The sequence below is a fragment of the Diabrotica undecimpunctata genome, chromosome 4 (assembly GCF_040954645.1).
Source record: "Diabrotica undecimpunctata isolate CICGRU chromosome 4, icDiaUnde3, whole genome shotgun sequence".
NCBI lineage: Eukaryota > Metazoa > Arthropoda > Insecta > Coleoptera > Chrysomelidae > Diabrotica > Diabrotica undecimpunctata.
This window is the reverse complement of record NC_092806.1, coordinates 145,002,717-145,018,545: the sequence shown is the minus strand read 5'-3', so window position 1 is coordinate 145,018,545 and position 15,829 is coordinate 145,002,717. Positions and strand designations below refer to the sequence as shown.

The window sequence follows — 15,829 nt, the reverse complement described above, 5'->3', positions numbered from 1 at the left end:
ATCTTTTATTAGCAGCGTTTCGAGTACATTAAATCAATACAGTTCGGTGCTAAACCCGTCCCTGGCGGCAAATCAGTATGTCCCTGAATTAACGGGTTAGCCACATCGAAGGAGGCAAATCTATATAATCCTTTTAGGTTTCTGCTAATCTGACGCAATCGTCTTGTTACTTGAGAATACGTCTCTCGTGTAAGTAATTGAAGGACAAACGTAATTGTTCACTTTCTCTTTTGTTCAGCCGATCAATCGAACAATATAACTTGATTGTCAAATCAATTTACATACCAATTTATTTAGCAAATATAATTATTCCAAACACTAAAACTTAATAACACAATTTTTTTTTCTAAACATAAATTTCAGGTCAAACACTTTGATAAATATTACAAATATGATTATTTTGTTAAAAATAAACTTGAATTCTCTTAATAATGTAAAGAAGAGATAATTGTCTATCTCTTTGTAACGGCGTTTGGTGCCAAAAGTGTAAAGACATTGGGGCTAAATGTTGGGCAACCCCACGTTGGGCTCCAAATATATAATTTTAACCACGAAATTTCTTAATATTACTAAGCAAGGTTAATATACTCAAAATAACATGTCGAACACAAGAAGTGTAAGTCATACAGAAAAAATAAAAATTTATTAAAATATTTAACATTTGCGCGCCTAGTTTTTACGTGACAATTCTTAATAAAGGAAAGTGAACTAAATGTCAAAAATAAAATAAATAAAAAATTTTAAAGGCCTAAACTAAGTAACAATGACCAGTTGGCCTGACCTGAGAAAAATTCCGACCAATTGGCTCAAATGTTAAGTTTGTAGATATGTTGCCCACACATTGCTTCGCTGCAACTTTTATATCTAATATGATTGCTTATCTTATATAGTAATAACCTGTTTTTTTTTATTTTTAGTCGATTAGACTTGGCAGCTACGATCACCATGCAGCCATCTACTACTTGTTGTTAGACAAGCTACGAAGCCAACTGGTAGGGGGTGATAATCAGACGGGAGCCCGCGAAGCTCAAAGGCGAAGGCCGTCCAACGTTGCTGAGCAAGCGATGAGGAAGATTTGCAGAGCCAGTACCACTGAAGACTGCCGAAGGTTGTTACAGAACTCCAGCGGTACACCGACCGCGAGCAATAGCAAAATTTGCTCCAAATCCAACAGGAGTTGTGATTCTCCGCCCACGCATGGTATAGATGCTGCTAAGTTGTTAGCGGCCACCAACAGTGAAGATGCTTTAAAGATATTAAATCAAGCTAGTACTAAAACAACGTTTTCTATGTGTACTGAAGCCACAAAACTGATGTCTACTTTGCAGATGTCCGCTATACCCTCACCATCTGTTGACAATTCGCTTTTTAAGGAGTATAGCCACCAGGGACATGCATTGCCGTACTTACAGACTGGAAGTTGCCTACCGTCGTTTGATATTCCGGAAACCAAGGGATCCATAGGGAGGTTTTCATCCAAGTAAGTCTAAAGAATAATATAAATGTTGTTTTCGTTGTCTTGAATAAAAAAAAAGCCGTAATATATGTTCCATGAGATTCCTATTATAATTTTTTTCTGATGAGCTTATTGTATGTTGTCCTTAGAGGAGAATAAATGTAGATGATTATATTAAAAGAAACTTTTTATTTTTAACAACGTTAACAAACGCAAACAACTCATAATCTTAATTGACTTTCTGTCATTTTGAACTAAACAAAAAAGAATATGTCATTTGAGATTACCCACAGATACAATATTTTGTTACGATCTATATAACGTAACTGCTTCTTTATTTTACAGTTCCCCAATTGTCTATCGGTTATTCTCTCTTGTCTACTAACTGTTCGTGCTCTATGTTTGGCGTCAATGTCTAAGGTTTTAACCACGTAGGTTATACCATTTTAAAATCAACGATTGACTTATGATCGTGAAAAGGTCAACCTTAGTTAAAGTATCTCAGAGGTAGTCCAACTAGTGCCTAAAACTAACAATGGAAGTAAGAACTATCAAAAGGAAGATCAAAGCATAACACAAAATTGAAACAAACATTTTATTTAAATAAATAGACATGCATCTACGTTACAGTAAGTCCTGTACAAAGTCGTTGAATGCAATAATAAGCAATAAAAGAAAAAAAATATTCGAACAAAACACTTAATTTGCCCTGCAATTTTTCATCCAATAGCCATTCCAGGAAGACCGCAGGTATATTTATTAAAAAAAATGTAAATGTAAATTTTGTGTTATGCTTTGATCTCCCTCGCTGCCATTGTTTGCCTTAGGGATTAGCCGAACTACCTCTGAGAACAGCGTTGCATAATTGCTAGGGATGTGCTTGAGTAGGTATACATAATTGTCTTTGTGATGATGAAGAAGACATACTTAAACTAAGGTTGACCTCCACACGATCCTAAGTCAATCGTGGATTTCAAAATGCTATAACCTACGTGGTTAAAACCTTACACATTGGCGCCCAACGTGGGGCACGAAAATGTATTAGACAAGTTAGAAATTTAAAAAAAGAATTTGAGCGCCAATTATTTTGGTTTTTAGGATAAAAACAAAACAATAAACAAAAATATAGGGTCGTAATATTAATATAAATTATTTAAAAAACGGAAAGAGAGAATAATTGATAGAAAATTAGGGAAATGTTAAATAAAGGAGCTGTTACGTCATATAGAACGCAACAATTTGTTGATTTTAATATTTTCTTTATTAACTTCATGTTCTGTCTTTACATTAACTATTACTATTTAATTTATTTTAGTATTTAATTTTATAATTCTATATAAACAAGTTCTTTTTAACATTAGTTAAGTGCTAACTTAACTTTACCTCGTACTTATCAAATTAACCAAATGAAAGGTATACATTATTCATACAATATTAGGTAACAGAAGTTAATTATTAATAATATTATCATTGATTTGGTGGGTATTGAGGTATAAATAGTTTTAAGTAACTACATATCTATTCGTTAATGTCACTATGGATCATTTTTTAATTTAAATATATCGCTTTTCTGAACTAGATACAAAACTTGCCTTAATAATTATAAAAGTATTCACTTTCAGTTACAAAAGTGCAGAAATTCAAACTCAATACTCCAGCTCTACCGACGAAGGTGTCGAAACAGATCTCGAAGACCACCCTCCTCGCCTAAGCTATACCTCCTCAAATTCTTCAAGCGGCGTCATGACCAACTTTAACGCATCCAAGAGTCTCAGCCAAAACTTAAGCTGTGATAGCAACTTCGAAAGCCTAGAATATCCGCTGTCCGAATCCAGTGAACTAGCTAGCAGTTTACCCAGTTGCACTTCCACCGAGAAGAAACCCGAGCCGGTATTGAGTTCGGCCAGCGTCCTTTCAACTCACTATTCGCTTACATCGAGGCCGGTTTTTCACAAGCATAATCCCCTGTCGCACATGTCGAGCTTCAAGACAACAAGGGGAATAACCAGATCGCCAGTGGATTTTCGAGAAGGTAGACGAGCTAGTGATGGACTCGTCGCTCAACAAGTAGCAGACACAACTAGAGTGGTGGCTTTTAATTCACAAAAGTTTACTGAAAAACGCAAGGCCAAAGGTTAGTAAACAAATTTATTGTTTAGAAAAATAACATCAAGACATTATTCACATCAAAATATTGTACTTTTTGCATTCCCCATTTTACCTATTTTTGCACATAGTGTTAAAACTTTCGAGCAACCTCGTAGACACCTTCAGTCAGTTACACACAACTTTTGTTCTGCACCCGCCTGAAGTGGCTGCAGGTAGATGGATTATTAAGCCATTTTTTAAGTTTCTCGTTATATACGTATCATACATGTGTTTTTTCTTCAACAATACAATTTAGTTCAAGTGATTTTGTTTTTGTATTATTGCGAAACGTGAAATTCGAATAATATTTAACTACAACCCCCAAACAAAGGCATTCTCTTTTCTCATCACCGATTTCTATGTCACCGAATGTATTATAACCCATTTGATTCCATTATGTTTGAATGTACCTAATTGATTTCGTTTGTTTGTATAATTTTGTTCCAATGGAAGCGTTTCTATATATTTTCTCTATAGGATACCAGTAGAACAAACACTAAGTATTTAATCTCTTTTAAGGTGTGTTGGACATGCACCTAGTTCAACGCGAGAATCAAAGACTGCAACCCCAGTATCCAGTACCAGTAAGAGAGACCTCCGAAGATGTGTCGCCTAGACAGAATCAATATTTGCAACCCAGACCCAACAAAAGAATCAGTCTGCCAGACAATTTTAACTACACAAACCCCGGTGTTGAGTCAGTGCAACTTCAAACAGCTATGCAACACAGGTATGTCTTCAGTTTATATAATCAAATATAGACAAACCATTATTATCAAGGTTTTATTGAATTATATTTACAATAAATAATCGAATTTTAATATATATTGTTGGCTCCATTTCATTAACACCAAACTCCGGGTTTTCCATTCTAGACTACTATCTGAGGGACTCTCTTCTTGAGGTGGAACCACCTTGAGTGGTTGAGCATTTATTAAAGGTTGGTTTAATTTTTTCTATATGTTTAGCGGTTGTTCTACATTCTTTGGATATTGAAAAACCTTTTTATAAAAGGTTCAACTGTCAGCGACTGTCAAATACTTTTAGAAAATTTTCTTAGGTGTTTTTTGGCGACTTTTTGTCTTGTATTATGGCAACGGTGTTTTCAAGGACCTGTAAAACATAGTCCGAGGTAATTAGGTTTCCCTGTGTATTACACGACCTCCTAGTACGACTCCAGTTATTTTGGTTTTAGAAATCCTTCTCTAGTGAAGCTGTAAGTCCAATATTTGTCGAGTGCATAATTTTCCTGGCCTAAATCTCGTTTGTCCAAAGTTTAAATTATATAAATTAATTGTTAAATATAACACTTAATCTTATTATTTTAATATAAGTAACTTTGGCACCAAAAAAATACTGTTTTAGCGCGATCACTTGGCAATTAAATAATAGGATATTTTATTCTTTTTAGGTTGCTCCAACAAAAACGGCAAATTCTCCAAAAACAGTGCGCTCTATCCCACCAGTCAACGCCAGTGACGTCCCTAGAAACCACCCACTCGCTGTCTAGACGGCAAATGCTGCGCCAAGCTAGTTACAAGATAGCTCAGCAACAACCAGTCTTGCCTCCTCTCCCCTTGTCAGAATCCGAAAGCAAAGATCTATTGGCTTTCCAGGCACTTGTTGAAGGCGCTGGAGAGTCTTGGAACGTTCCTAATAACTGTCAACTTTCCGAACCAGTTTCACTGCCAACGCCGTCTTGGCAAGCAACGAGTGCTACTTGGAATCAGGTATCTCAACGTTTGTAGTGAGCCCTGTTTGTTTACTGTTTGGTTAAAAGGCGGAAAGAAATATTTATTATTATTCTCAGATAATCAAGAATCAAAGATCAAAATTAATATACAACCTCTATCCGCTACAATTCATTTAGATTGAAAGCATGTTAAACCATAACAAATACAGTCCTTCATAGCCTGAATTTGAAAGATAGTAGGCAACCAAACTAATTGTTTTGTACTTTTTTTAATACTTTTGTTAATAATTGCCATCAACATTCAGACATATCACTGTTGTAGTTACTAATCATTCAGAGAATAATTAAGTTGTTCCAAATAAAATAATATGAAAGCTTTGAGTTTGCTTAGTCGTGTATGGGCAATTATAATCATAGACTAAGCGAAACAGTCCTTTTAACTCAGTTACATTTTGATTACACTATGCTATGTGTGTAAAGTTTCTGCGATCAAAAGAAAAAGAAGTGTTCAAGCAATATCACCTTCCAGTCTCAATACAGCACATTATATAATTTGAAAGCATCCAATCTTTTCTTCGATTTCGATGTAACGTATTCCACAGCTGTATCATAGTCTATGACGAATCGGCTTAACAATTATATTATTTATCGTTTAAGAAAATTCGTGGTCCTTTGAGCCAGATGATTATGTAGGAAATATAAAATTAGCTGGTTAATTGATTAAAGCAGTAAAAAATGACATGTATATGGTTGTAAATATAAGAACAATCAATTATTAGCGCTAAAGAGTGACTTACCTTTAGTTGTAAATAATGACAGCAGTAGCTGAGGAAAAGAGTCGCGTGTCGTAGCAGGAAGTAAAGGAATAAAGTTTGCAAGACGTGGTTTGTAATAATTTTCTCGGTGAAGACTGTTCGCCGATTGTAACTGCTGGTTTAAAGATTTCTGATCTACAGTTTGTTTTTTTTTTCGTTTCATTTATCTAGCTACTTCTATTCGAATATTAGGTGGAGTGATACCTACGATTCACACCATGCTTAGATCTAATGTATGAGTGTTGGTCTCAGACATCCACATCAAGCGTCGATGTACTAAGGGTGGAAGGATGGACGCCCAATTTTTGTTTTACAATCTTGCGGAGAATATTGTTTTTGGCCGTTAGTTTGCCTTTTAGTTTTAAACAATGTTGTTTGAATGTGAGCATAAGTTACTCTCTGTTCAAGGGTTTTATTGCACCATTGAAGGTTCAGTTTTCTGGAAGCATCTCTGTTATGAAGGTGGAAGGAGCACACCTAAGTTTTTCCGGGGTTTGGCTTAAGATAGTTTGATTCGTAATATGTTGTCATTATATTTAAGTCTCCAGCTAGTCTTATCTCCACTTTGGCGAAAGTTTTTGCTTGTGCAAGTTTGTGTTTTAGCTGTATCGTCTGCACATATGAAAGTCCTAGTGTCTAGTGATATGGGTTGGTCGTCGCATAATTCTGGTTTTTTCTATCAGAGCCAGCACAAAAATATATTGAAACCCTTCCACCTTTTATTGTTTTTTGTATGGATGGATTTACTATGCTTAATCATCATCATTCTGGCTTTAAAACCCTGCGTGGGTCTTCCTCTTCTTCTCTGACCAATGGGTCTATCAAGAAGCGTTTTTCTAGCTGGGTCATTCTGTTCCATCCGCATACATGCTCTATCCACCTCAGACGTCCTATCTTTTACGATATCAGGTTCCTGGTATATTCTATACAGTTCGAAGTTGTAGAGTCTTCTCCTTTACCATGCTTCTTCATCCTCAAAGATGTGAATTTATCATGTTACACTTTTGTTCTCATACTTAATTTTTCTTTGTATCTATCGTTTTTCGTACTTTAACTTGGGTCTCCTTGTACACCATCTTATCAGTGTCGTTTTTGGTATTCAAAATCTTATGATATTGAACTCTTCTTGTGTATTTCTTCTTCTACTTCTTCGTCCACTAATATGAAAATCTTTAGTACTTGTCTTGATATTCGAGGCTTTCTGGACCTGTCTTGTGCAAACGCATTAGTATATGATAGTATTGGTCTTTATGCATATTTCACCCAAATGACTCTCAGTCTTTCTAAAGGGAAAATTCACTCATTCCAGATACTTATATACAATCAACGGGATTGATCTGTAGGTGGACTTTTTTATGGTATATCGAGCCCTTGGTAATCTTATGTGCTGGAGTATTTCTCAAAACTTTGATACGAATCCATACGTAGCAAGCAGTACTGCTTTTTGTGTGATCTTATAGAGATTTTGTGTAGGTGGTTCTTGGAAATGACTCCAGAATAATCTTCACTCGGAATCGTAGCTATCGTTTGGGTATTTTAGATTCTTGATAGAAATATAAGTAAAGAGGCCATGGAGAATGTTTTACGTTATTATTAAATTGTATAATTTTAACCTTTTTGTCGAGTCTGCCCTTATCAAATTCTCCCACTCAGTCTTGTTCTCAGCTGTCTAGATCTCATGGCCATTAGTCTCCATTTTATATTTTATTACTTAGTGATCTTCGTTTTTAATAAGTAAATTATTTCTGGAAGATTTTAACTGTTTTTATAGGGTTAACAGGAACACCATTGTTTCTATATTATGCTATTAAAGTTAGATGGCGCCTTTGTACGTATATGCATTCCATGGTGAAAAACACGGATAAGGGACCTGCCTTTCTGTCTTCGAGTTTATTTACGATAAACTTTTAGACATAAAGGTAGGACATCCATGATTTCTCGATGAGCAATACGCAGCTCCCTATTTAGGTTACTTCTTTTCTTACAGCGAAAGGTTAAAAATACCGCCTCTAGTGTATTTTGTAGAACGAATAGAGGATTTCTTTTAGGAATGCTAAGATAAGGGATACATATAAAATAAAAATAAAACGAAATGAACACAAAAGCGGAATGATATGAACATTTCTTTCTGCCATACCTTTGAATACTTTTATTAGTGCTTAGTTTTATAGGCATTAGGAATGCTTAATGAATAGAATCGAAAGTGTTTGCTTCTCTTATCACGTTGTAACACTACGTAGATAGAATGGATACTGTGTATGAATAAAAATAAAATCAATGTAAGGGTTTTTAAGATTAAAAAAAGTACTTATTACTATTATTAGGTATACTTAAAGGAACAAATCAATTAAGACATACAGAGCTTGCAGCTTGGTTTCAAGAAACAAATACGAGAGAAAACATAACTATGCCCTGTTGCGATATGCAACAAATTTTCGATTATATTTTGTATTAACATACGAATTATATTGTTCAATATATATTTATTTGTATTTTTTTCAAAGATATTTACTACATTTTATAAATAAAGGATACTTTTAAGGCACGATTTATTTAAAAACCTATTAAAGAGTATTTTTAACGTTTTGTCACAATATTTGTTACCTACATCAATCAATAAGTGTCGGTTGTGAAATAAAGATGTTACCCATACACTTTTGATTTATAACGTCAACTTTCAAACGTCACCTGTCAAAGTTTTAGCTCAATTTGATTAATAATTGACGAATTACAGTTGTTAAGCTACTTAATTTGCCCTTTTCAAATTAATATAAAAATTCTGAATTTGCTCTATTGATATAGCCTCGCTTCCTGCAGGAAAAATTCAATGCAATAAAAGCAATGACTTGATAAGGAGGTATTAGTAGAAACCTACTCAGTAAAAAACAATCTTTAAGAGCGGTATGGTGACTCTCGTTCTCGTTCAAATGATATGGTCTTCCATATTTGGTAATTGTCCCTGAAAACATCAAAAAAGTTCAGTAAATCTTTTGGTTTATCTTAAGAAGAACTTTCGTAAGATAGCTAAGTAGATAAAAAATCAGATGGCAGTTTTTATACTATGTTTAATGAACATTTGTTGGTAAGAAATCTATCTTCAAAGCGGATATATCGCGTTTGCTTATAGTCGATTGTTCATCGCTTATGAACATCGTTCAATAACAAAAGTACAATATAACATTCAAATCATTTTTCACAGTTCTCTTAGGTCTGGTGTTTTTTCTTATATCATTTTGATGCATCATTTTCTTGCATCATTTTTTTGATTATGATAAAAGTAGCTTCATTAAATAACTTCGAATTGGTTCCGCACTCACTGTATTCTTCAGAAATACCAGGTTACTAGCTTTTTTTGAACATATTCCAAAAAAAAAAATGCTCCAGTGATTGAGTTTTTGATAACATGTTTAGTTAATTGCGGAAACTGAAGTATATTTTACGACAAAAGACAAATCCTTCTAAAAAAATTTATCAGAATTATTTAACCCTGACATAAATATAATCCATTGTAGTGTCTTTCGGTAGATGGTTTATCTGCTTGAGTAGGGGACTAGCGATCATTATGAAATGAGTAAAAATTTCGGGCCAATGCTTTTTACATGCATTTATTTTTTTCGAATCCTAAGAAAACTAATAAATATTTTTAAAAAATTTTAACTTAGAATGAAAGATTACATTATTACCAAGGGCCGAAAGTCCCTTACAATAAACAAAAAGTTTCTTTTGAATGAGATATTTGAAATTAAAGATTACATTTAATTTTCTCTTCTTTTTCTCTCCTGTAACTTTTGGCCCTCGGTAATAATGTAATCTTTCATTCTGCTTTTATCTAATAGGTAAAAAGAAATAAGAATAAAAATTACACTCACAATCAATTTATTCTACCACCAACGAACTGTTTCGCTTACTATAATTTGCTATGCATCTTCAGGTCAACGGTAGATAGTTAACTACATGCTGAAAATATAATAACCCGTATTAGGGTACTGTCTGGTACAGAATATACAGCATTTATGCCAATATTATATGTGTGTGATTATTAAATATGACTTTAAGTTGATTAAGTAAAACTTAAGTGAAAAACAATGTAGTAAAATTAAAATTAAATAAATAAATATTACTTGCCGATACAAGGATTATTTTTAAATGTCTGTTATGATAAACTGGTGACAGATAATATAAAATTTATATATATTAAAAACCAATTATATTGATTTTATTTGTATCCATTAGAAGATACTATATCAGTAATTAAACAAAAGACACATTTATACACCACATCTACACCTAGCTCTTCTTTATACTGGTATTGTATACTAAAACGTCTTGTTTGTTTTTACATCTTTTATAAACATATTGTATACTTGTAGTTCATCGTGTTCTATTAGAACTTGATTCTCTTTAGGTAAAAACCAAAAAAATGTATTTAAGTATTATCACTAGTCTTGTACAATTTCTTTGTTTACATCGAAAGTGTGTTATTTTATTTATTTTTGCAGTTATTAGTTTTATGCGATTGTTATATAATTTTGGTTAATAAATATTTCACTTTCTGCATTTTATTTTTGTGTTTTGCATGTTTAACACCCACTTCTTACACCTTAATCATACACCTTAATTTACACAAATATTTGCGTTGTATTTAGTGTACTTTGATTATTTCTGAAAGGTAGTCAATTCCTTAATATTAGTATAAAAAAAATATCGCACATAGAAAGCTCATAGTTAAATTTATTCAATGAATATATTGTTTCGTCCGTCATTGCAACACCTATGACCGGACATCTTTGTCCGGAGAATGTCGCAGGCCATCAAGCGCCGACCTCATTTTCGATCATAGGCGTTGCAAGAGCGGACGTAACATTGCCCCCTCGTTAAGAGATGGTTCCTCCTGGAACCTTGTTGGGACTAAAACTGGATGCTGGTATCGGCAACTGGACCCTCTTCTACAACTCTTAGTTGTATAAAAGTGACGGTTTTTGATCCACATCGGTAACAATGCTGAGTGCAACAGACTAGTACCTGGACTTTGGTGTCTTTAAAGATTTCCTCCACCATATTTCGGACAACCATTCAATTCAATTGGGGGACGTTGGACTCCAGAAGGTGCTCCCTCAAATGAAGTAGTTTCTTAATAGGTCGGTTGGTTATGGGCAGTGTCTTTTTTTACCACATACAAAACGTAATGTGGTGTATCTTGGGAGTTTTTATCTTTTCCGGGAGCTGGTAGTTAGCATCGAAGTTCTGTAACTCATCCAAACTGGAATATGGATACTTATGCGTGTTTAATACTGGCCGGAATGGTATGGGCCGGTGAGTAGTCATGTGGGAGTGCGAGTAGAGTTTGCTTTTCTTCAGTAGTAACACCATGTCTTGCTTTACTGATACCTCTATAGGCCCCATGAATTCCTCAAACGTAAAGGCATTTACTTCTTGGATTCGGATTACTTCCACTTCTTTATTTACGTCGTGGTCTTCTTCGAATGACGCCAGCTGGTTATGGTGTACTATCATCGGTTTTCCCCTCGGAAGCTTGCTTATTCGATAGATGACATCGTTAATCTTTTTCCTTATAAGGTAAGGATCTTCCCAGAACTGGGAGAACAACCTTTTTGCTTCTTTGGATTATAGAGCCAAACTTTGTCATTATTCTTAAAACATTCCTTTTCACATCACAGGATAATTGCATCTGGCGTCCAAATGGGACTTTCGCTGATGTTAGGCCTGTTGATTTATTAACAGCAGATCGATGGGCTATTGCGAATAACGGAAGCTACTGGTCCCTATCTCGCTGATAATTGGACACAATTTTTACCTACTACTTGCTGAGTGCTGTAGCTGAGTGATAGACTGTAGTTGTTGTTTTCTTCATCTCCTAATCTATCGCAGATTTCCTGGAATAGATCACTCTCGAAAATCCTTTTTTGGTCACTATGGATCTACAAAGATACCCCAAATCGGCTTATGTACTCTTTCATCAACACATCGGCAATAGTGGCGGAGTTCTGGTCTGGAATCGAGTAGATCCCTACCCACTTCGTGAAGTGCTCTATCACGACCAATATGTACTTGCAACCATTTTTACTTTCTGGAAATGGACCGGCAATATCCAAAGCTATTCTTTCAAACGGACTTCCAACATTGTATTTTTTTATCGCCCGGAAGCCCCGTGAAATGTTCTCGGCGCTGCTTAAACCTGTAGCTCTAATCGTGGCATAGCATGATCGGAACGGTGTGGAATTATATAGACTAGATAGGGGTAGCTTCTTCGAACGTTCGGTCAGGTTCTTCGTGACGTCAGAACATCGGGATCGCGTTAGAATCGTGATCAGTGGCGGAGCAAAGGCTTGCTCGTAACAATATAAACCTAAAACTCTACCAAATGACTAGTTGAGTTCAGTTTTCATATCCAAAATATTGTCAAATAAAAAGTAGTACAGTGAGCACATCACAATTAATTTATGTCTTGAGAATTAAGTTGCAAATTATAAGTGAACATAGTGTTGAAATGAAATAGTGAATTTTATTAATCGTTTAAAAGACAATTTTTTAATAGAATTAATTCGACTGCTTATACATATACAGAGGAAGTCCTGGAAAATAGGTGTAAAAAGAAATTATTTCGGATATTTTTTTATTTAGCATTATTACTCATAAAAATACTTTTCTGAACGGGACTCCAACTTTTTAAGGCATCCAAAACGTAGGAATTCAAAAGCTTTAACAAACTAGGCCTATGTTTGTGTGATGATCTCTTCGTTTGATATAAATCGTTGTTTGTCGAGCAATTTTTTCAAGTTTGGAAAGAAAAAATACACTGGGGGTCAAATCAGGGATATAATTTAAAGCATGAGTACCTTGCATAATTCATGTATTACAAAAATATACCATGTAAACCTCTTAAGAAGACGCAGAGTCGTCAATTCTTTTTTTTTTAGTTTGGAAAGAGAAAGGTCACTGGGAGCCAAATCAGGGATATAATTTAAAGCATAAGTATCCTACGCAATTTTTGTATTATAAAATAAACCATGTAACTCTACTCAGAAGACGCCAAATTTTTAGTAATAAATAATACGCTGAGTAAAATGAAAAATACAGCAAAGATTTGATTTCACGTACAAAGCGTCTATGTATCTGTTGATACGTATTTCGACTTAATAAGTCTCATCAGAACAGTTATTCATAGGCGTTCTCAACGTGAAAAATGAATCTTTTCTGTCTTTTAAGAAGCAACAATAAAATGGCTTGGTTGCCATTGCCATTACCATTAAAATGCAAATTTTAGATTCCCAATGTCTCTATTAACATCTTTATCAACGTCTGTTAGACCTTGCATTTTTAGAAGGATCAGATTAAAGCAGAAATCTGAATTTGTTTCGAAACTATCTTACCGATTTTTCTATCAGATGTCGCTATTGCGTCCATAACGAAGCCATTTTATTGTTGCTTCTTAAAAGACAGAAAAGATTCATTTTTCACGTTGAGAACGCCTATGAATAACTGTTCTGATGATACTTATTAAGTCGAAATACGTATCAACAGATACATAGACGCTTTGTACGTGAAATCAAATCTTTGCTGTCTTTTTCATTTTATTCGGATCTACTCTGTATGAGTACAAGAAACAAATTCGTTAAGAATTTCTGCTTAGTTGATAGACATGTCGTGGAATGCAAATTTTAGATTCCCCATGTCTCTATTAACATCTTTATCAACGTCTGTTATACCTTGCATTTTTAGAAGGTTCAGATTAAAGCAGAAATCTGAATTTGTTTCGAAACTATCTTACCGAATACGCTGAGTATTTATTTGAGCTGACTGGTTCTTAAAGGCGGGTTAACATGGATTGTAAATCACAAGCAGGAGCCACACTCGTGATGCTACAAATCTTAATAATGTAACGTATTCGTTAACGTATATAAGTATTTGTTTCAGTTGCGAATTTTTAAAGCTTGGCAACAGAAGCATGTAAGTTATATGTAGTGATAGAGTGAATGCAGGCAGGCTTTCGGTGGATTCTACAAAGAAATCATACTTATTTGATTAAAGATATATCACAAATATAATATCACAAACTTATTGGTATCTGCTTCGTTCATTCTTATAATCTGAGCAGTCATAATTAACACATCTTTCCTCTTGAACTACTCACGACTGACTTCACAATCCAAAAATCAAACAAGTTTGATCTTCTCAGGATTGTAATTATTTCGATTCGTAAAAATAATTTGCTCTTTGTATTTCACAAGGAATCTACAAGGAGCGTAGCTTACCATAAGCTACCATTGCATAATGCAAATACCGCGATGATCTCATATTAATAAACTTACTTACAGTGCCTCGTTGTAAGGTTGTATGAATATAGCTTAAATTGTAACATTGTCACTGTTTATTCAGATTTTGTGTAATTATTTTGTGTATTCAGATGTTGTAAGAGGCCATTCCTTGACATTCAGATAGCTTCTGCCTCTTCATAAAAAATCACTTCCGACTTCCGCTTTCCCGCTCTAACAGTTTTATTACAGAACCCAAAGAAGAAAGTTGTCACTAATTTCTCCCGTACGTAAAAATTTTAATATTTTTCTCTCTCCCTCTCTCTCTCTCCCTCTCTCTCCTTCACTGGCTCACCCGTGTTTTGTGTGTAAGCTTAATAAATCAGTCAAGAAAATTGTATTTGTAATTTCACCACACAAGAGGCAAAATAAAGAATCAGCAACCTACAACCATTAAAGTCCTATAAGCCAATTTGACAGGTCGTCACAAAGGATGGGGGCCCAACAGAAGATTTGACCAGAACATCTGGCTCGAAGGACCATAAAGGAAAAAACACGTGTTCTGGTTGAATTTCCTGTTGGGCGTTAAACCCTTGTGACGACCTGTTCAATTGACTTGCAGGATTTTAATGGCCTTCCTACAACCAATAAAATCTTGTAAGCCAATTCGACAGGTCGTCACAAGGGTTTAACGCAGAGGTATACAAATCAATCTACTTAAATTAAGCTACGCAGAGTCAAAATTAATCTACAGGAAACATCGACAAAGAAAAAAATTATGGCGATTGAAGGAAAAACCACATAATACCAAAAATAGTAATTTAGAATCATCCACTAGAGCAAGTTAGTCATTTACATTACTTATGGTGTATACGTAAGTATGTGGTATAAGTTTCAAGAATGACAGACTAACTAAATACTAAATAACAAACTGAAAGCAAGAAGTGTAGTGCGTAAATTAAAAGGTGAGAATAAAGAAGAAGAGGAAGTTTTCTGCATCCCCTCTCTTATATTTTCCTCATAATTTTTCTATACATTTATTAAATCTTATCCATCAGTAAGTAAACTTGCTATCTCAGTTTTCATTATGTACAAGAAATGTTTTAAAAACCGAGTAGTCTGCTAAATCTAGTTTCTTGAAGTTTTGTATGCTTCTATTGCTATGATACTAGTTTTGACTATTTGGAAGAGTTAAAAACACGTAAAATTAATATCATTAAGCTTTCGAGTATGTAGTTACCTTTTTAATTTTCTTATTTACTATTTGCAGGGACCTCAATTTCCTGCAAACCACTCGACTGTATGGCCTCCACTACTGCCACTAAGGGAGAGTCCAATTTTAGAATTAACCGAACAAATGGAATCCATGTAAAAATTTTTCAATTTTTTAAATACTCATAGAGTAACCGGGGACTATGTCGCTAGCATTCTAATCCTGGTCATA

General features: G+C 34.4%; 1 protein-coding gene across 1 annotated transcript in view; it reads left to right on the top strand.

The window, feature by feature from the left end:
- LOC140440143 (uncharacterized) overlaps nt 1-10,674 on the top strand; it is a 156,116-nt gene extending 145,442 nt beyond the window's left edge. Inside the window, exons 8-11 of the mRNA XM_072530448.1 lie at nt 918-1,480; nt 3,079-3,590; nt 4,124-4,334; nt 5,016-10,674. Of these exons, the coding sequence (XP_072386549.1) occupies nt 918-1,480; nt 3,079-3,590; nt 4,124-4,334; nt 5,016-5,352 (1,623 nt within the window). The 3' untranslated portion in view covers nt 5,353-10,674. The remainder of the gene's footprint in view (nt 1-917; nt 1,481-3,078; nt 3,591-4,123; nt 4,335-5,015) is intronic.
- The last annotated feature ends 5,155 nt before the right edge of the window (nt 10,675-15,829 follow it).